Raw genomic sequence first — 22,497 nt, 5'->3', positions numbered from 1 at the left:
GTGTCATTTTGTATAATGTAAGCCTATGGGAAAACAATAGCAGTGTCTGACCTTGAGCGTAATTCCATTTAGGCTGAACACCACTAAATCAAGCTGTTCTTTATTTCATATAAAATCCACTTACTTTATCACAGTTTTTCGACATTTTCTAGCATATCAGATTTTCAGAGACTTAATATTCCCATAACGAACTTCATCGCTACTTTAGAAAAACAAAAAGAAGAGGGGTGTTAACTTTTATATAAGAAAACTACAGTTTGTTAAATACAACCCGCTGAATTTACTCCTTTTCGCTTCTCCTTTCGAGACATTAAACTCTTACGCCGCCATTTTTACCTAGCATGCAATAGGAACATGCCGATGTCGACAGAATGTTACATATAATACTGAAATGCGGTAGAGTAAAAGAAGACACGATGCTGTTGAGAAAGGGCACAAGGAAAGGGAGAAAGATTAGTACTATCTATTTATATTTGGACTACTTGTGGTAGACCAGCGGAGGCACACATTTGATTTGGTAGTGATCTGTCTCTATAGATGATATGGTCCTACTTCAAGTAGGACCAGTATGAGCTCGTCAATATGAATTACTCGCCCATATTGTACATCCCTTATGTATGTTATTTTGCACCTTATGTTATCGACAACTTGAATATAAAGTGAATATAGCTGTAATAGTTCAACATTTTTATAAACAAAGAACTTTCTGCGAATGAATTGTACGGTAGTATGTTTGATTGAATTTGCATGTTATTTACAAATAACATTTTGCCTAAGTAAATAACAAGAATTCAGTTATCATTACTTCCGGAATATGTAGGAATAAGGCAACAGTACGTGTGCTGTTTTATATCAGGTTAAGGCGCCTGCTGAAATATTATGTTCTGATGATTCAGCTCGAAACCTACTGTTAGGACAAAGATCTGGCGGCTGGAACATTGCATTTAGACGGTTTTAACGCAGAAAGTATACATGTAAGTCATTTTTCTTTTTAAATTCAATGAATAATTGAATAATAACTTCCGGAAAAACCAAAGGTGTTTATTTTATCGGAAGTCATTTTTATCGTTCATATCAGACAGGTCGAGAGACATACACTTATCTTAAAACAACTGTAATTTTATCTCTGATTGTTGCGGTTAACAATAATTATGCACTGATTATATTCAAGGTCATCAAAAAGGGAAATCTGACATCCTCGTCTTACTGATATATTAGTATTAAGAGTGTTGATAAATTATATTATTTTTTTGGTTTTGTTTATTTGTATGTTTAACGTCTCACAGACACAGTTATATGTCATATGGCAATTTTACAGCTTTTAACGGTGGAGTAAGATCCCAGGTACCCCTCCATGTCTTATTTCACCTGGGTAGATCCGCCGACCTTCCGTAAGCCAGCTGATTGACTTCCTTACATGAAGAATTCAAAGCCTCAAGTGAGGCTCGAACCCACATCGGTGAGGGTCAAGTGATTTGAAGTTAACGACCTGAACCACTCGGCCACGGTGGGCCCTTTAGATTATATTAAGGTTGGGTTAAAATATCAACAAACCAAGATTCCAACTACATCTCCGACATTCTATGGAATTATGAACGGCTGATAATGTTTCAATAGCAAACAGGTCATTTCAATTTCTTCATAGTTCCGGTTTTTTCCTGAGGGTGTGAAACAAATGTTTAAGATTTTAACCTAAACAGGTTTCCCTGTAGGATATTTGTTCTTTTTTACAGGATATAAAATGACACAATATAGTTGCTACATGTTGAGCCTTTACATACCACGAAATATTTTTGAATGAAAAAAATCTTTGAACTCAACAGAATTATGTCACATTTTGATATATCAGGACGTATATTTCTATGTGAACAAAAGATGTACACGAAGAGTTTATAGAAGATCATGTATATGTTTAGCAGTAAGATCAAATGTCAAAAAAAATGTTGATGGTCCTATAATGTAAACACACTGTAACTAAGATCCTTATGAGGGTATAGTCTATTAAGTTAATAGAAAGTATGAAATAAAATGAAACTCATTACAATCCAAATTAATACTGATAAATGATAAATTGCGGGAAATGAAGGATCAAGAACAAGTGTATCGTAATATTGTTTTACAGGTGTTAGATATTTTAGAACCGTATTTTAACTCGGTAGTCCAAAGAATAGATGAAGCTATTTCACTCAGCCATTCGTCGGAGTCGGCGTCCTCGTCCCGATTGTTCATGTGTGTGTATATCATGTAAGCTGGTATCTGGAAATGGAATGAAACATCATGCCATGAATATGCTACCACTTTAGATTCCCTACAGTTTGTTAACTCAGCGTCAGGTTATAGTGGTTAGTACAGCCAGTCGACCTATCCCTCTGCCCGTGACATTCCATGCAAAGCATAGTTGTAAATACATGTACACTACTGACTAGTGCACAAATTAAACCCACTAGGGCTAATGTAGCTTAATATATTATGTTATTATTAAGTTATTAAGTATAGTGTGTGTGTATCACGTAATCTGGTATCTGGAAATGGAATGAAACAGTAAAACACTTGTCCCTGTGATGACCAGACATGCATGATCTTACTTATGTACAAACGTAGTCAACATAAGACTTAAGTTCGTTAAAAATATGATGTTATGCATTCTACTCAGCATACTTTCAATGTATTCTGCAGAAAAATAATGGACGGAAACAATGATTTGCCGCCTGAAGAGCGACCAAATGTTGTAATAGATGCTGAAGACTGTATCCAAATTCTGCATTTATTGGTTTTGATGTACGTAGGCAGACAAAGAATCGTTCTAACACATAGAGCAATGCGATTCCCGTTACTAAGGTACCTCACGTTTCGGAACTTTCCCAGACGGGGCCTTCCGGATATCCGTGATTTCGTCAACGCTGGTTTTTATTATGCAGGAAATGGTGACACTGTTTTTTGCCATCGGTGTGGTTTTAGTAAAGGTAACTGGGTTGCAACAGACAGTCCTTTTGAAATTTATCGTCGGCATGCTCCTCTTTGTATTTTTTACCAAAATAACAACGTCGTGAATTTTCACTCCGTCTTCAATCTTCCTAGAACTAGAGAAACAGCTCGAACAGTAAATAGAGAGAACTTGCGTGGTCCATATCCTGAATCAAATGAAGTCAGTTTCGAAGAGCAAACGATTGAGCAAACTGAACTACCTATAGCTAACCTACCAGGATACGAAGGGGGCGTTCCTAGACGGGTATTCCCAGAAACTTCTTCTATTTTACAGGCTGGGACAAACTCTTTTGCTAACGATATGGGTGTTCACATTAGGCAAATTAGATCAATGTATTCACGTAGGTCGGATATCGCCGACCCGATAAACGAAAGTCTATTTCATGGATTTTCGCATTATGATCACATGAGAAGTGTACAAAATACTGATTATGAACAAGGGATGGATAATGAAATGCTCGCTGTCATAGAAGATAGTTTAGATTCAAACAATAACAATACCGAAAGCAATGTAGCACAAAATTTCAATATTTTTTGGACAAATCAGACAGATCAAAATGAAACAGCAAGAAAGGTGCCAGTTGGTTTTGAAAATGAGACTTCGATTGCACATTTTACGGTACCATCTCCTGAAGATTTTGCATCAGGTAACCCAAATGCTTCTTTGGCATACAAGTACGAATGTTTTCCGCATAGAATAGATCAAACAGCATCCGATTCGGAAGATATATCGACTATGTTTGTAGACTTTTCAGATGATTCTATACAACGTTGTTGTAGTTCAGACGATGACAATCAGTTCATAAAAATCATAGAGGATCCATCCATGGTACCAGAAAGGTCAGCTTTTGATAACCATGGCTCATGTGCACAGGAACTAGTTCAAATATCAACTAACTCGAAAGAGGATGACAAAGTGGGAAACTTAGGCAAAGGAAGTCTGCAAACTTATCAACAAAGCATTACAATGGGTAGTAACGAGAACAGTGATATGCGTGTCGCAAGAAATCAACAGATCTTGCAAAAGACAACTCTTGTTAATGACAAAGCTGAAATAAATACTCAGCACTCAGGTGAGGAAAAGTCGATAAGTATGATCAGTTAAACTTTTTGCTCAGTTGTGTAATTGGAGATATATAATCATCGAATGTTAGCGTTAGGTTAATCGTTATATAACAGGAGATCTATAGAAGGTAAACACATTTGTAAACAAAGGTTTTTATTGTAATGGTCTATTTGATTTGTAGATAATATGCATTAGAAAACAATACTTATAAGTAAAACTCATAAAGATCGTCGACTTCATTAATAAATAATGTCAATATATTTTCAATGAAACAAGTATTACCGCAATTTCTGTCTGATTGAAGAACAACAATTGAATGGTGAAAGCAACATCGGTTATAGCTGTATTGACGAACATGAAGATGTAGACCAAATAAACCATAGCAGTGTTAGCGATATAGATGATGATGCCAGTTCAAATACAGAGAACAGACCTGAAATCTGCGAGCATCACCAAGCAAATGATGTAATTTCACACGAAATTAATTCAAAAGGTAAACAGTTGGCTTCTGTCGACATACGTTTTCATAATGATGATGTTTTTTTGTTGTTTTTTTCAATGTTTCACATCCGATTTAGCAGTCCATTTTAACTTTAAATGGTAATGAAAATATTAATCGGAAACTATTCTTTTAAAATGGGATAGAACAGGTATAGGTATACTTGTTCAATACAGTTCCCCTAAGCAAGATGCTCGGGACGCGGGAGTTGTGATGCGTTTTTATAACTTCTCAATAAAATCTGAATCTGCTATTATTTTGCATCCTTTGCTTACACAGGATCATCTTATAGATTGTGTTACAGGAGAATACGCAATAGTTGACAATACAGCGAAGAAAAGGCTGAATGAAACAATAAAGGTAGCGGAAATATGAAACTCGGGCTACATCCTGTAAAAAGATATTGAAATTTATATAACAAAACATAACTGATACGACAGCTGTTTTTAGCACAATGGCGTCATCTTTCTTTATAAATAGCAATGTATCTGAAATACATTCAGATATGGGCTTTAAATTCAAAACATACACGTTTGCGTACAAACTAAGATTCATGTGATATTATGACATACAAAATACGATTACCTGACTTGTTATTTATTAATTTAACGTTTATGGCAATACCCACATAAGGAAAGAACGACGATGTCACTCTGCCCAAATGGCTACAATTGTTTTACACGGATAGTCGACCGAAAAACGCCCCCCCCCCCCCCATATTTGTAATATATTTGTAATCGGTGTTGTTTTATTTTCTGGTCTGGTTTTTTCGTCTTTCAAATATGTGTGGAATATTGTTTATGAGCAAATATTCTGGACTCCATACTTTTCAAACTAAAAAAGCGTAATTCATATTTCTTATTTAGATATTTTTCTGATTCTAATTCACTGGCGAATTTCTATTACGATAATCTTATTCCTAATTAGGACAGGAAGATGTCTTATTGAAACTTGGGACAGGAAGATAACTATTTAAAACTTAGGAGAAGGAAGATGACTATCTAAAACATGATAACGAACTTTCTAATGAGAAACCGGGTCCGAAATTAGAAAATGTTGAAACCCCATATGTCAGAAAAATGATGGTCACCTATTCAGTGGCGGATGAATTCTGTATCGTTAAGTATACTCAGTTTAGTGTTTTTATAATAGAAATTCGTTTTGAGTAGGTCTAAAATTATATATCATACGGAAACAAAGACGTATAATCTACATGAGTCTAGATACCGGTAATCATTTTTTTTGCATTCGCCTTTCCGTCACTACTACATGTTTAACGTATTTTTCAGTTAATGAATTGATTGCTAAAATCAATCAAATAAGCTCTAACAAATTAACAGCATATAGACTTATAACGTCTATTTCAGAGTCTAATGCTGAAATTAGTGGAATTCCATTTTCAAGAGCGATTGCATTGCCCCTTGAACAAGACGAAACACCAAAGACAACTTTAGCAGAAACGGATTCACAAGATGCAAGAGAAAGCGCAGGTAACGGTGAGCTACATATGCACACTATTCAGCGAAATGGTATATATCATCACTATTCCATTTTGAAAGCATAACGTTTAAAGCCTAATTCTTTTTTGTTAGTATATTTGTACTTTTATACCTCTATTTTCACGTATATATGTTTTTCGAACTTTAGCTAAAGGTTCAATATGAGTTATTTATGTAGTTGAATTATCTGGTGTCTATCGTCCATTGTTCACTGATAGGCCTTATTCGGGTTTATCTAAATTGTTCCACTTGACTGCACTTATGAACTTTCTTCTCATGAATAAATTTAAACTAAACATTTTGAGACCGAAACAGCTTTAAATAAACGAACTTTTCTTTTGATTAACTGGGGGCCTCCGTGGCCGAGTGGTTAATGTCGTTGGCTTCAAATTACTTGCCCCTCACCGATGTTGGTTCGAGCCTTACTTGGGGCGTTGAGTACTTCATGTGAGGAAGCTATCCAGCTGGCTTACGGAAGGTCGGTGGTTCTACCCAGGTGCCCGCTTGTGATGAAATAATACACGGAGGGGCACCTAGGGTCTTCCTCCACCATCAAAGCTGGAAAGTCGCCATATGACCTATAACTGTGTTGGTGCGGCGTTAAACCCAACAAAATCAAATAAATTACGATTAACTTTCAACAAATTGGTCAGAGGTGCCTATGCAGGTATCTTCTTGAATTAAGTTTAGTCGATTGTTCAAATGACTGTGCTTGGGTCACCTATGGACCGCCATAGCTTAAATAAAAAAAACACTTAGAAACACTTAAAACACCGTTTTTCGTGATTCACATGATACATTACATTTTGTCAGACGCATCCTTGGATATACCTTTCCCACATTTGTTTGAGCTAAAACATCAAGCCCTTCAAATGATGTTTCCTCGTGAACTGGTTGTTTTCAGTTACAAAAAGAAGGTGTTAAATCTTAAAAATGAATGAACCAATGAAAAGTATATCTAAAAATATAACATACTATTCTAAAGAGCAAAGGAACGAAATATTGGCAAGTGACAACGTATTTACTGGTCAACCTGATCAAGACGAAATTCAAAAGAAAATAAACAGCACCTCTGAAGCAAACATGACAAATCCCGACAGTGAAATGGCCGTGTCAAACAAAGATATCACAAATGGAGAAGAATGTTCAGCAGCAGATGAAGGTAGGAGTCGCGTTAAGTATGAAACACTCATTAACACTCGAGGTAATGACGGTATAGGTAAAGTATATAAATCCCCCAAAATTGTTTACACGGAAATTCATGAGAGACGAAATATTATGAATATTTTTAGTATGCGTAAACATTCACGTTACATAAAACTAGTATAAATATTTTTATAACTATATTAAAACTATTTCTTCCTTTTGCATTAATGTTTTGTATTCGTACAATATCATCTTCTACATGTACATAACTTATGTCTGCCTCAAATGTATAAATTTGAAAAAATACAAAAAGTTATTTATTTTCCTGTTTTTAGATATTGTTTTAAGATCTTATTGTGTGATGCAAAATCTTCAGTTTTATACCTTGATGTTCTACAGATTTACTTACTGTTACACTGAACGTGTTTTATGTTTACACAGCGTCAGAAATTATTTGTAATACCAACGCTACTAATCATGAGGTTCGTACAACAGAGAAAGAAAACATATCTGTTGTTGATACATGCACAGGAAACCCAGACCACTTACCAGGCAACTTCCACGCTCAACAATCATTCAACAAAGAAATGTATAGGAAAAACATTCCAACAACTATTGCAGGTTAGTATAAGCATTCAAATGAAATAAGCTATGACAACACGGTTGTGTACATGCAGTTTCTGTAATAGCATCTAAATGAAGTAATATGAGAAGGACTTGCGCGGTTTTAGTTTGCATTTGTTTATTTTATAACAAAGAACATATTGATCGATGCAGAAAAACAAAATACCTTGGCTTATGTACAGAAAATGCAGGAGGGATTATCTACTTTTGATGATTCATGGATATTTTTTACTGAATTCTTATCTATGATTTCTGTTAACGTTTACTACCTAATTTTATTAAAAAACTATATTCTTAACTTGTTTTAAGATTCATGTAAGGTACTGGTTACCTCCCTGCTAGTGAATTTTCAGCCAGCTTAGAATTTTACACATCATAGAGAATGTGAAGAATAGTAGTTATACATAATTGTTTTGAATAGCTAACATTATTTTTCGTAGGAGCCGAAAAGAAATCGTCGTCTGACATGATTGAATGAAACTGAATTTCAGTCAAAAGGGATCGACAATACATCAAGCATATCACAATTTACACAATGTTCAAATGATACTGTCACTAAGTATAAACATTTGAATGGAAGTTCGGTTGAATTCTTTTCTTTTGTGTATGTGTATGTGGTAATGAAGCAATTAATCACTCTTGTATGTATATTAGTATTAATATACATATGCTAGAGCCATTAACTATACGAAGAAATAGTTCGTACTTTAATTTTCTTACACTGCAAGGTATTTAAATAACATGAAGGGTTTAAAGAGTGAAGTTTAACCTATCCACAAGTAGTCTTTCCAGCGGTTCAGCGTGTTTCTTCGTAAATAGATTTATGTCCGTTTGTTACATATGTGGTTTTCATTCTGTACGTTCTCCTACTGATGTGCTGCTGCGTTCTTTTAATGTGGTTTTCTTGTTGAACTTTGATTATAAGTAGATAAATGTAAAGCTAAAAAGACGTTTCTTGTGAGAACAAATGACATTTGATACCGCATTGGCGGGCATGATACACGAGGAGTAAAAATTCATACGAACTCTAGTCTATTGTGCGCGGGTCATTGTGGTCAATGTATGTGTGCGTGTTTTGTTAGGATTTTGCTACGGACAAACAACAAATAAAAAGTTTATAAAAGATTTTTTCCCAAAATTATAAATGTGTCCTCTCTATACGGACATACCAAACATTATTACAGTTAAAGAAGAGAAGGTTTTTTGCGGAGGTGTTTGTTGTGGTAAAATGTTACAATTTTATCGCGTAGGACGGGAACAGACCATTAACAAGTCAGAGTTAAATCCTATTGCAGACGATATGTCTACTTATTCTCCAACAACACAAAAAGCTGAAGAAAGGAGCTCGATTAGAGCTTCAAGGGATGATAAGGTGGCGAATGTTGAAAATTCCTTTAAAATAGACACAGACACAGGTGATTTTATCCTCCCTTTCAGTCCATTGTTAACAAATGCTACGCAATGAGGTAACATATCTTTCCTCATAAATAGTCATGACATCATTTTTAAAGTATTTCTCTTTTTCTTACTTCTTGTAGGACCTGGAAGTAAATCAACTAATTGGACTGAACCTAAACCTGAAGTTCTATCAGAAAAGAAAATGGGCGAAACGGTCGTCAAAATACGCCAAGGAAATCAAAATGATACAGGACTCAGATTCCATTTAACACACTGTGTGGATAATAGAATAGGTACGTTATGATGCTGTCTGTAAGTATTAACATCCATATTGAATTGTTCTGCACGTGACTATATCATTGGTAGAGTCCAGAAATAAGTCAACTTTGTCAATTCCTTCAAACCTTGGTCTAAAATAGTAACTTGCAATGAGAGAAGCTGTGTTCGTATTGACGAGGATCTACTAAAGTACTAATCAAATGAAATATGTATTCAGGCTTTGCTTTATGTTTTTGTTTTTATGTTAAATGTAACTTAAATGCAACACATATACATTATTAAGTCTAATATAGATAGGACAGAAGAGGACACTCCAACATCTATTGTGAACGAAGACCTCACGAAATTTGAAGATATGTCTACTTGTTCATATACGACAGACTTTGCTGACAGGGAGCCGGATTCTGGACAATCCTTTGAAATGAAAAAAGGCATGTGTGCAGATTTTATACATTACTATTTAGGTTATCATATACTAGTATAGTTTGTAAATGCAAGTGGATATCTTTCTTCAGAAAATAGTTTCGTAACTTTACATTTCTCTAACATTATTTCTGATTTATCGTAACCAGTTGGAAAGTAACTATTTTTTGACTATAAAATATTTCATAATGATTTAACAAAGCTATACTATTTCTTGACATTTAGTGGGAACGTCTGTCAACATTTGACCTCACAGCTTATATTGTGCAAAACTGCTACGTAATGATAAGGCACGGAATGTCACATTGATTCTGTTAGCAGTTGTAAATTCATATCCATGTTCTTGATGCATGGATGTGTATGAACTTTGTGGATGCAGCAACTGCATAAACTTAATAGAACATATTTTCGGGTTCTCATATATTGATGTGATACTTTAACAAGGCACACACACACGCACGCACGCACGAACGCACACATTTTTAAAACATATATAGATATCTTTGCAGAGTACATAGATACCTTGTGATAATCCTGAAAATTCTTCCAATGAACTATTTATTGAAACACTACTTGAAAAAAAAACATTACAGATTAACAAGTCTTACCTCGTGGATAGCTATTTGAATTTAATTTCCTGAAATGTTTCTAGCGAACTGTCAATTTCTGTATTTATATTTACGGGATTTTCAACCTCTTCTTGTAACAGTTTCCAATTTACTTTATTACTGTTAAGAATTGAAATACGATAGCTGGTTACAGCTCAATCACTGATAATGGATGTAGAGATTGTAAGACAACTCATGACTATGATCAAGTCTAATACCAATTTGAAAGGAAACGAAACTGAAAACATGGATACTACTAAAACAAGAAGATATGTATACATTTTTTTCAATAACAGACTGCCATACAGCCAAGAGTATACATAACAGTGCTTTAGCAGATGACGAGACAGCCAATGTTAAACAGACGCTCGAAATAGACACAGGTGCTTGCATGTATTTTGATAGACAACTTGATGTAAAAAGTATACCAAAAGTTATCTATGGGAAAATACTTACACACATCTTTGCATACTTCCTTATTAAATAATCACGTCATTAAGTCTTCATCAGTTGACTGATTAGTTTTACCAATGGGATTGGAAATGAAGTTATGATAATGGTATGAACATTTTTGCAAATACGGAGGAAGCATTTTCATATTATTTAGACTCTCTAATACTGCCTCTGTTCAATGAGAGACATTCTTGCGGCTTTTAGCTCACCTGTCACGAAATGACAAGGTGAGGTTTTGTGATCGTCCGTCGTCCGACCGTTCATAGTTTCTTATGAACACGATAGAAACCACATTTTCAGTCGATTTTATCAAACTTGCACACAGCTTGCATTGGCATAATAACTCGGTTCCTTTCGAAAACTGACCACATCCCATCATGGGTTTCAGAGTTATGGCCTCTTAAAGGGCCAAAATTTGCTATTTTGACTTGTGAACACGATAGAGACCACATTTTGCAATTGTGCTAAGCTTTTTTGTCTTGTGCAGCCATAAAGAGACTTCATTTATGGTTTGAATAGTTATAAACTTGCAAAATATTTTAAATAACAATAGATCTTGGATTCCATGATGAATCTGTCAGATCCAGTTATATGTTCCGGAGTTACGGTCCCTGATTGACCACTGAAAGAGCCACAATTTGTTAATATTTACCTTGTGAACAAAAGTGACATTTTAAATTCGATTTTGACCACACTTACATAAGACTTAAGTCACAATAAGATCTTGGTTCCTTTCGAAAACCGGCTAGATTCCATCATGGGTTCTAGAGTAACTGTCCCTGAAAGTGGCAAAATTTTCTGTTTTGGCCCTTTCAGACATATAGAGGTTTCATTTATGCTTTGAATTGAAACAAGCTTGCACATAATGTTTAGCTTGATGATCTTTAGGCCAAGTTCGAAACTGGGTCATATGGGGTAAAAACCTAGGGCACCCAGTCAAATCAAATGAAAAGCTTGTTAATACTCTTGAGGCCACATCTATGAACCTATCAACATGAAACTTGGTCAGAATGTTTATCTTGATCATTGTTGCACCTAACTGTATGCATTGTTCCGAAATAGATAATGCGTCATTAACCTTATGACTTTATAATCTGTTTTGTATTATCTGCTTAGAAATATAAAAGACTTTTCCAAAGATGTACAGGTTTATATCCTTTTAAATTTATAATTAAAAAGTTACAAAGCTTTCAAAACTTTAGGGAATACAATTTCATAAAGCGTTTTACTTTAAATAAGTAGCGTTACTGGGCCATATGTTTTTTGTATTGGTTCAAGCTTAATTCTGATAAACTGTTCTGTTAAATGTAACTCTTGTATCTCTTAGACCAACAAATGAATATCGATGGGTATCATACTCTGACTGCCAGTTTAACCTCAGACCTCACAAAACCTGAAGATATGTACACAAATTGTTCAACACCAAACATTCCTACAACTGACGAAAACTTAAACAGAGCTTTGTTTGATGACAGGGCGACAGAAGAACAGTTTTTCCAAGAAGATAGAGGTACATGTGGTTATTTATAGCATGAATTATACATACAAATTACTCTATCAGTTGCCCTTTTTATACAACTAGTCGTGTTATTCATATCGCCTTCATTATTATTAGAAGTATTTCTGGTTGACCCTATTTATATGGGGGTTGTGACTCTAGGCATATCCCATTTAACACAATTTTCCATTGTAGTTATAGTTTATCATTTTTGTATGTATATCAACAAATGTGTAATTTACCACACGGAGAAAACACTGAGGGGAGATAACTCAGATATCTGTCTTACAAAACGGAAAGTTAATCTACCCATTCTTCTAAAAACAACGCTTCATTTATTGACAAGACGGCGGAAGTCAAACAGTTCTTTAAACTAAATACAGATTGCTGAAGAGATATTAATATCCTACTGTTATAGTATACAAAAATACACTTTCATATTTCTTTTTGTACGTATTTTGAAGTACGCATATTTTCTAAGAAAGTTGTGTCATTATTAATATTTCTCGATTTATGAAATCGTTGGATATGTTTCCACGTATTAAACCTTTATTGTTTTTTTACATTTGATGCAAACTATAGCATGCAGTGTGCGGTCAAACTGCCAAAGCCTGTTAATCAGTATAAAAGGCCTGATTGTCGATTAATCAATATTAAAAATTTAGGCAATAAAACTACTTAGAAACTTTACTTATTGTTCCCCGCCTTTTTCGAAGAAAAAAGGGGCATAGAAATAGGCTGCATCCTTCCGTCCTTCCATCCTCCGCCCATCGGTCCTTCCGTCTTTCTGTCATTCTTCGTGTCCGGTCCATAACTCTGCCATCTATGAAGGGATTTTAAAATAACTTGGCATATATGTTCCCCATAATAAGACGATGTGTCATGCACAAGACCCAGACCCCCTAGCTCCAAGGTCAATGTCACACAGAAGTCAAAGGTTAACAGGGTCCGTTTCGTGTCCCATGGTGTTAGATTCCTATGAAAAATATTTTTTTTAATATGAAAATATCTAAAATTCGGAGCAGTTCTTTTAATTTCAATAGAATTCTAGTTTTACATTTGCGTTTGATAGATATGGGGTATTTCAACAATTTGAACTAAAAGATAAGTTTTAAACCCGCTTAAAGCTTCCAAAATTATTAATTTCCAATCGCGAGGTACTTTGCAAATTGATATTTTACTTGGGATAGGACAAGCAAAATTCTCAAGCTGCCGAAACACTGGACGAAAGTTTGCTTTTATTTACAGATAAAAGAGGCCTATCTGATGGAACCTGTATTTCGCAAAAGTCAGATGGAAACTCGTCGGAATGTAGCAGCAGAGTTGTGTCACCGAGAACTAGTGATAGTGATATGAATTGGACAATTGAATCTCGAGACCATGATATACTTCCAACTGTTCATAGAGAAACCGACAAAAAGGGCATGAGATCAGGTGCAGTCTCCGTGGGTGTTGAAAAGACTAAGAAACTGGGTAAGTATAAAACATTACAACATTGCAAACCAATATTGTAACTGTTACTAAAGTTTTAAAAGATATTTGACTGTTTCAAGTATATATCTACTTCAGTAAGTTGTGATATAGCCTAGACAAAACGCTAAACCTTTCTTCTGTATACTTATGTATAGCATTCAGAAATGAGATGATGGCTCTTAAGTTGCCTCCAGTCTATTTATGGCTGTCATTATTAAAGTGTTGTTTAGGTAGTTTGCAGCACATTAGTTCACCAACTCCCTAAGCATGACAAAAGAAGAGAAAGAGAAAAAACTACTTCTGTATTTTATAGTTTGAAATATTGTTGTTGTGGGTTTCAAACCAAACATGTGATGTTCATTTCATTTTGTTAGAATTCAAAAAAAGTATTGATGCAGGAATAAAAATGATATTATTTTAAGATATTAGACATGTACTTCTATGTAAAATATAGTCCTCCCAAGATTTCGGCTTCTCGTAAAAAATTACGTTTGCATTAGAGTATCCATCGCCCATGGTATATGACAATTAAAACCAAGTACTTAGAAAAGTTATGATACTATTGGCAAAGTGTTACATACTTTACTTTAGAAAAGAAAATCACATTACCTAGTATCACTTCAAACACAGTAAAATTACTGTAATAGATATTTCTATCTATTTTTCCATAACTATGTAACAATTATTTAAGACGATGTTGTTATGTACAATAAAAATTTAATTTTACAGCATATTTATCCGCTGTAGTGAATTAAGCTATCTATGACTTTGTTCAAAACATGTTCTTAATATTGCTGAAAGCACAAAATGTTGAGAAAACGGGCAGTTTTTCCATATTTAGGTCACGTAGGAATGTTTAAGCAGGGAGCATAGTTAATGACCATAAAAATAATTTGACTAAAGGTCAAGCCTTTTTCACAGAATTATTGGTCATATTTTATTGTGGTCGACAACTGTGACCATATTGAAAATTTGATATTTGTTTAAATATTCAGTTAAAACTGAAAGTCCCCTTACAAGTAATGTTAAAAGTAGTTTCATGTACGCTAGATATTTTCTTAGATAATGTATTGCATCCGGCTTGATAAAATACTTCTAAATGAAAGAAAAGTTGGAATTTACTCCATTTAGATACTTCCACAATTGTGTGTTGACATTTGCCACACACTGTACTAGAAAATTGGATACAGCTGTTTTTCACAAGCCGGAAAATATTGTATTGAAAATCGAGGAAAAAGACATTAATTTCATTTCAGTTTAGAAAATTTCCAAAACACTTTGAAGAAATAGGAATCGGCTACGTAACCTCAAAGATATGAGTTAAGATAAAAAAAGACGAGGCTCATGAGTATTGAACATTTCCAATCCATATTGTACATCTTATATTCTACAAACGACTCATCCGTATGCCTATATATGAAATTAATGTCCATGTACAACCCAATTTCTTGTAATTACTTCTTTTAGAAAAATCACACTTGGTAATAGATGATTCCGCTACAATAATGGGCTGCGGAAAGAAAATCGATTATCCTGAACAGGTAGGACACTAATTCTATATACACGTAAAGTGAGTTTTGTTGATAAATTAATATGATCGATATGGTTTTACAAGAAATTTAATAACAGCGTCTGCCTGTGTCCTGTCCATGTTTATTAGTGTCCATCTTTGATGCTTTATCGAGATCCGACTAGTTGAAACTTGTTACAGGCCAAATTTTCGTAACTGAAGATAAGGCATACATCTGACCTCAAGTGTCTGCTGTCAGTTTATACCATGTACTTTTATCCTTGGTTTTGTACATTTGTTATACTTCCCGAAGGTGTGTGTGGGAAACATATGACCGCCACCTTGTCTGTCTGTCTGTTTGTCACACTTCTTGTCCGGAGGATACCTCAAACAGTATTCAAGGTACCAACATGTAACTTTATACAATATTAGATCTCATTGAGAGGAAGTACATTGACAAGAAACCATAACTCTAGGTGATCCCATTTTTAAATTATCTCCTTTTTTTAAAACCTTGTCTTGAGCATAACTCTATAATACTATGTAAGATATTGGCTTGATACTTTACATATTGATAGAGGTTAGTAAGCGGGAGTGCAGTGACAAGATACCAAAACTCTTTGTGGTCCAATATTTTATTTATCTCTCTTCTTGTAAAGGTTGTCTGGGTCATAATTTGAATAATATGTACGGCATTGACTTCTTACTTTAATATTGATAGAATTGTGATTCTATGTCAATGAGAGGGAGTACAGTGACAAGGAACTATAACTCTAGGCGGTCCCATTTTTTAATTACCTCTCTTTTTGACACTTCTTGTCCGGATGAGAACTCAAAAAGTATTGAAGGTACCAAGTTGTAACATTATACAATGATAGACCTTATTGAGAGGAAGTGCTATGACAAGGAATCAAAACTCTTGGTAGTCCCATGTTTGAATTATCTACCTTTTCTTGAAAATCTTCTCCGGGGCACAACTTGACTACTATGTAAGGCATTGACTGGAAACTTTATATATTGATAGAGGTCAGTGAGAGAAAGTGCACTGACTAGGAACCATAACTCCAGCTATTCCATTTTTGAATTATCTCCCTTTGTTCGAAAACCTTGTCCTGGGCATAACTCGAATACTGTGTAAGCTATTGGCTTCATACATTGCATATTCATTGAGATCAGTGAGAGGGAGTGCAGTGTCAAAGAACCACAACTCGTGCTAACCACATTTCTCCTTAACCTCCGTGACTGAAAAGCCCCTAAGCTACAGTATTTTCTTAGAGCATCCATCGGTGTTACTGATTACCTTGTTATAATACACTTAGTAGTGTGTCAGATTATAACAACATGAAATTAGACACTATTAGGAACCCCTAAAGGTCGATAAAAATGGCAAACGTTGCAAGCCGATAACTCTTGAAATTTAGCTAGTTGGTCCTCCTCAAATCCATGCCTGAATAAAACAAGAAAATCTTACACTGAAGTTATATCTTTCATTGATTGAAATCGCACTGAATTTGTGTTTATTACGAATTGAAAATAATTACGAAAGAAAACCCTGACTAAACATATTTAAAACTTCAGACATATAATCAAAAATACGGCCTGACCTAGTTCTAATGTTAGGTGACCAAGTATCCAGTATGGTATAGATTTCATTAAAAAACAAACTCTCTGGCCATACTTAATGTTAATCAGGTAAAACATATTAGAAATCATTTTTATGCTTTAACCTTGTGACCTAGATTGTGAAAATATATGACCGAGCTTCGATGTTGACCTAGCCTTTATAAGAAAATCATTTTAACAAGGTTTCATGGAGATCAGGAATAAAATGTTGCCTCTAGTAGGTAAACATATTTTTTATTTGACCTAATTATGACATTGTTTTTACTTCATTTAATTTAGTTTCATGTCTAGATTTCTTACAGACAAAAACTGTGACACTGTATAAACAAGATATTTCTTTGATTTAAGCTAGTGGCCTCGTTTTTTACCAGATGATCCATTTTCGAAAGCAAAATCAGACCTCTAGACTGTGAACAGTGGTTGTCAATGATAAAATGACCTAGTTTTTGATCTCAGATGGCCCATTTTCATATAAACAAACATTCTGACCCGATTTCAAATAGATCAAATATAAAGTATGGCTTATAGAGTATGGGCAATGTATCTATTAATCCCCCGCCGTGGCGGAGGGATTATAGGAATGGGCTGCGTCCGTCCTTCCGTCCGTCCGTCCTTCCGTCCGGACGTCCTTCTGTCCGTAACAAAATCGTGTCCGGTCCATATCTCCTAAACCCCTTGAAGGATTTTCATGAAACTTGGGTCAAATGATCACCTCATCAAGACAATGTGCAGAACCCATGAGTCAACCTTGTCGGTTCAAGGTCAATGTCACAACTCAAGGTCAAAGGTTTGAGCCTGCCATTTTGTGTCCGCTCTATATCTCCTAAACCCCTTGAAGGAATTTTATAAAACTTGAGTCAAATGATCACCTCATCAAGACAATTTGCAGAACCCATGAGTCAGCCATGCCGGCTCAAGGTCAAGGTCACAACTTAGGGTCAAAGGTTTGAGCCTTCCATTTTGTGTCCGCTCTATATCTCCTAAACCCCTTGAAGGATTTTCATCAAACTTGGGTCAAACGATCACCTCATCAGGGCGATGTGCAGAACTTATGAGTCAGCCATGTCGGCTCAATGTCAAGGTCACAACTGAAGGTCAAAGGTTTGAGCCTTCCATTTCGTGTCCGCTCTATATCTCCTAAACCCCTTGAAGGAATTTTATAAAACTTGGGTCAAATGATTACCTCATCAGAACGATGTGCAGAAATTATGAGTCAACCATGCCAGGTCAAGGTCACAACTAAGGGTCGAAGGTTTGAGCCTTCCATTTGGTGCCCACTCTGTATCTCCTTAACCCCTTGAAGGATTTTCATCAAACTTGGGTCAAATGATCACCTCATCAAGAACTCATGAGTCAGCCATGTCAACTCAAGGTCAAGGTCACAACTGAAGGTCAAAGGTTTCAGCTCTGTATCTCCTAAACCACTTGAAGGATTTTCATGAAACTTTGGTCAAATGATCACCTCATCAAGACGTTGTGCAGAATTCATGAGTCAGCCATGTCAGTTCAAGGTCAAGGTCACAGCTAAAATCAAAGGTTTACCCTTTCACTATCCATAGCAGTGGCGGGGGATTTTGCTGTCTTTCAGACTGCCTTGTTTCATTAGCTTTGATTTTGACCTATATGATCGATTATCGAAATCCTCCTAGGTTTTATAAAGACAATTATTGAATTAGTCTCATATAGATCAGCTGGAAAATGTAGTATCTATAGTGTAATGATATAACCTAGAGACAGTTTTTGACTCTGGATGACCTAGTTTCAAATTTGATCTAGATTTTATAAAGACAAACATTCTGACAAGGTTTCGTATAGATCAGGTAGAAAATGTGGTCTATAAAGCGTTAACAATGTCTTTCTTTGATTTTACCTAGTAGCGTAGTTTTAGATCTAAGATGACCCAGTCTCAGATTTGACCTAGATTTCAAAACGACAAATATTCTGACCTCATGTCAAACAGATCAAGTGGAGAATGTGTCCTTAGAGCGTTAATACAATTTTTCTATGGTCTGACCAAAGTGACCTAGTTTTTGACCGCAGTTTTTTATGTTTTAAATCAAGAAATCAAGACTAAGATTTTAAAAGCATATAGCCCAGTCTCAAACTTTAATTGGATTTGATAGATGCAACTATGTTGACCTTGATTTATATAAATCAAGAAGATAATGACTGTGATCCATAGTTTTTCCGAGGTTTATCTATGATTTGTCTTCGTGGCTAGGCAAAGACAAGGTTTCATATAGATCAGGTGGAAAACAACAGCTGGCCTTAGAAGTGTTCACAAGGCTTTTGTGATTTGACCAAGTTTCTAACTTGTCCAATAATTTGTTAAAGCAAACATTGTAAAAAGTTTCATGAAAATTGGACTAAAACTGTGACATCAACAGTAAAAATGTTGAAAGCTGCAGAGACGACGCACGACGACTGGACACAGGAGTATTACACACTTTCAAACTGTTGGATTCCTTGCCTCACCCTTGTCTCTTTCTATCTATTCAGTATTTTACTGATGAGAAATAGTAATGAAATTAGTAATGACTCGTCCTATACGATATTGTTAGTTTAACATTGTTCAAACATTGTTGTTTTTATTTTTACAGGATTGCATTTACCAATGCAGGTTGTGTAAAAAAGTCCGATATCCAGAAAAATCAAAATTGATAAAACACTTAAAAACTCATCACCTGAAATGTCGCTACGTATGTTTAGGATGCAAACGAGTGTTTATTACAAAGGGGGCCCGACATACATGCTGGAAAGATATTAAGTTCGAGGCTTTTAATAACAGAAGTAAACTCAGAGGCAAACAGGCCGAGGAGGAAGTCTACAAATATGAGAATGAAATGGCAGAAAAAGACATAGAAGTGATATATCGCAAAAGACATAAAGTTAAAAAGTCAGATGAAACCCTTATTGCTACTAAAAAAGATGATGAACACAGAAAGTCGAAACGAATGAGAAGAGAGATGGAAACACAGAATCAATTAAAACCGGCTCCCACGAATAAACTTAATGAGTGTAACGGCTTAAAAAGAAAATCAAAATGTCTTAAAAAGAATGACAGCCAGGAAGAAGATACTTTTATTGGTAACAAGAACAAAAGAATAAGAGAACACGCATTACTGGAACGCACCAATGAAATAAACCCAGAAACGGAACCTTCTCCTGATCCTAAGGAAGATACTATGTCAGACAATAGTGACGTAGAAATGACACCTTTATCAGTGAGTATCAGTGATGAACAACTAGTTCCAGAGGAGGAGCAATCCAAGATTTTAAATGTAGCAGATAATGTAAAACTTGTTCAGAAACACCAAGAAGGGTATATCCAACTGAATGTTGGCGGAACTGCCTTTCAAACTTCTAAAGTTACGCTTTTGAATAGTGGCTATTCAGTTTTATCGGAAATGATGCAACAAAACTCACCGGTTCAAATTCAAAATAAATGTATATTTATTGATAGAGATCCTAAGCATTTCAGGTTTATCTTAAACTTCTTGAGAAATAAATGCGAAATTCCACAAGAAATATATCCAACAGAGAGGCTTGTCTTACAAGAACTCCTTCTCGAGGCTAAGTTCTATAATATAGAAAAACTAATAACAGAACTGAACAAATTCTTGAAAGATTAAACCAATTTAATTGGTTCTGTCTGTTTAGATTTTAATGATTTTTTTTTCATACATGTAGATGTACCTATTTTCAGTCATATGGCCAAATAACACGTATAGGTCCGTGCGCTTAATTTTTCAGAGTTCGCCAGATATCAATTGAAGTCGTTATATTTTTGCCTGTTTTATGCATTTTTTTTTTTTTGCATTATCTTACATCAAATTCTATCTATTGTCACATTTCACCTTAAAGAAGACAGTAGCATTGACTGTTAATACCAAAGACATGAAAAATGGTACTTCCTGTAGTTTAAAATATTACCCCTTTTTCTTTTTCTTTTTCTATAGTAGCGATGCAGTTCTTTATACCCGGGGAATATAAGTAGAAGTACCTTTGCTAGAAAATGTTGAAAACCCGTTATAAAGTAAGTTGATTTAATATGAAAGAAAGAACGGCCGAATTTAGTGGTGTTCAGCCTTAAGATGTGCACTGAATTTATATAACTTATTTTTCTTGTCATTCAAAGCTATCAACAATGTTTAAGTTTGATCAATGTCAAACAAAACCTTTTTTACTGTCACAATGTACTAAATACTATTTGCTAATTAGCTTTTTAACGGAATAAACAAGTGAATATTGTCCTTTGTATAGACCTGGCACTCATTAATCCTCGCAAATATTTTGGGCGTTTTCGTTTTTTACGCGATTTTGTATTTTTGTTTCCTGAAACTGTCTGTATTATTAACTAAGGTAACCTGTGTAGTAACCAAAGACACAGTGCCGTAAAAGTAAGCTCTTTGACTTCCATGCACGTTGCCGTTGGTTCGAATCATATTCAGTTAAGGGGACGCATACTTTGAAATTAGAAAAAAGTGGGTGGGGTATGATAAAATTTACCTGCAAAAAAGTACAAGGTTTTGGTACATGAAATGGATACTGTTTCAACTGTTATAAGTACACAAAGGATTGCTCACTAAAATAAAAATGAGAAAACTGAAACAAGAAAGTTATTGTTGAATTACATAAGACTTATTGTGTACATTCAAAGTCAACAATTAAGACTTTTTGGTGCGAAAATAATAGTGCTACACCTTGTCCAAACATTTATCAATGTCCTACAGATTCTAATTTAAAGAAAGAATGTGAAATATGGTCACTGTCTTGCTTTTCATTTCGCATATGTAAGCTAAAACACATTATTTAGTTTGTTTACAAAGTAGTGCATAAGAAAAGATACGGTGGTCAAGGAATGCCACATTCCAAAACTAAAAGAGTATATTCCCCTTAATACATTAAACATTTATCGTTACAGAAGTCTAGTGGCTTACAATAAGGGCCTAGAAATGTTGCCATTATTAATTTTTAACTTGGTATTCATGAACTACAATGCACTTAAATATCAAAACACATTCAACAAACTTTTGAAAATGTATTGTCTTAAAAATCCCTAAAATAAGGTATGAAATTTGGTTGAGAGGTCCAATCAATGTGTATATGTGCAAAAGTAACATTCTAATCTTGTTCACAAAAGTTACTAATACACAGCAGGCATGTCAATGATCAAAACTGGACGAATATACAGTTAACCTCACTTTAATGTCATTTATAATTTGTCCTTGAATTCTCCACCATACTTTTCATAACTCTGTTTTCACGAGTTGCACGAGAATGCTGTCATTCACGTAAAAAAATGGGGTCAAATAAGTTGTAAATGCAATATCATCTAAACGTAATTAATGGATTATGCAGTTCAAGATAAACTTTATCTCATAACGTAACGAACTTGTATAATGTTGTAACA

The 22,497-nt window shown here is 34.8% G+C and overlaps 2 protein-coding genes across 2 annotated transcripts; both read left to right on the top strand.

The window, feature by feature from the left end:
- Positions 1-2,683: 2,683 nt before the first annotated feature.
- On the top strand, positions 2,684-10,021 carry LOC123555461 (uncharacterized). The gene is made up of 7 exons (XM_045346076.2): positions 2,684-4,058; positions 4,356-4,544; positions 5,918-6,040; positions 7,035-7,211; positions 7,637-7,816; positions 9,358-9,510; positions 9,790-10,021. The coding sequence occupies exons 1-7, from the start codon at positions 2,684-2,686 to the stop codon at positions 9,978-9,980; spliced, it is 2,388 nt and encodes a 795-aa protein (XP_045202011.2). The 3' UTR covers positions 9,981-10,021.
- A 656-nt stretch (positions 10,022-10,677) lies between these two features.
- On the top strand, positions 10,678-21,876 carry LOC123554344 (uncharacterized). Its single transcript, XM_045344425.2, has 5 exons — positions 10,678-10,910; positions 12,308-12,490; positions 13,727-13,951; positions 15,419-15,492; positions 19,685-21,876. Exons 1-5 carry the CDS (start codon positions 10,799-10,801, stop codon positions 20,714-20,716), a joined length of 1,626 nt encoding a protein of 541 aa, XP_045200360.1. The 5' UTR covers positions 10,678-10,798; the 3' UTR covers positions 20,717-21,876.
- The last annotated feature ends 621 nt before the right edge of the window (positions 21,877-22,497 follow it).

The sequence above is a fragment of the Mercenaria mercenaria genome, unplaced genomic scaffold (assembly GCF_021730395.1).
Source record: "Mercenaria mercenaria strain notata unplaced genomic scaffold, MADL_Memer_1 contig_1912, whole genome shotgun sequence".
Lineage (NCBI taxonomy): Eukaryota > Metazoa > Mollusca > Bivalvia > Venerida > Veneridae > Mercenaria > Mercenaria mercenaria.
This window is presented reverse-complemented; position numbering and strand designations above follow the sequence as displayed.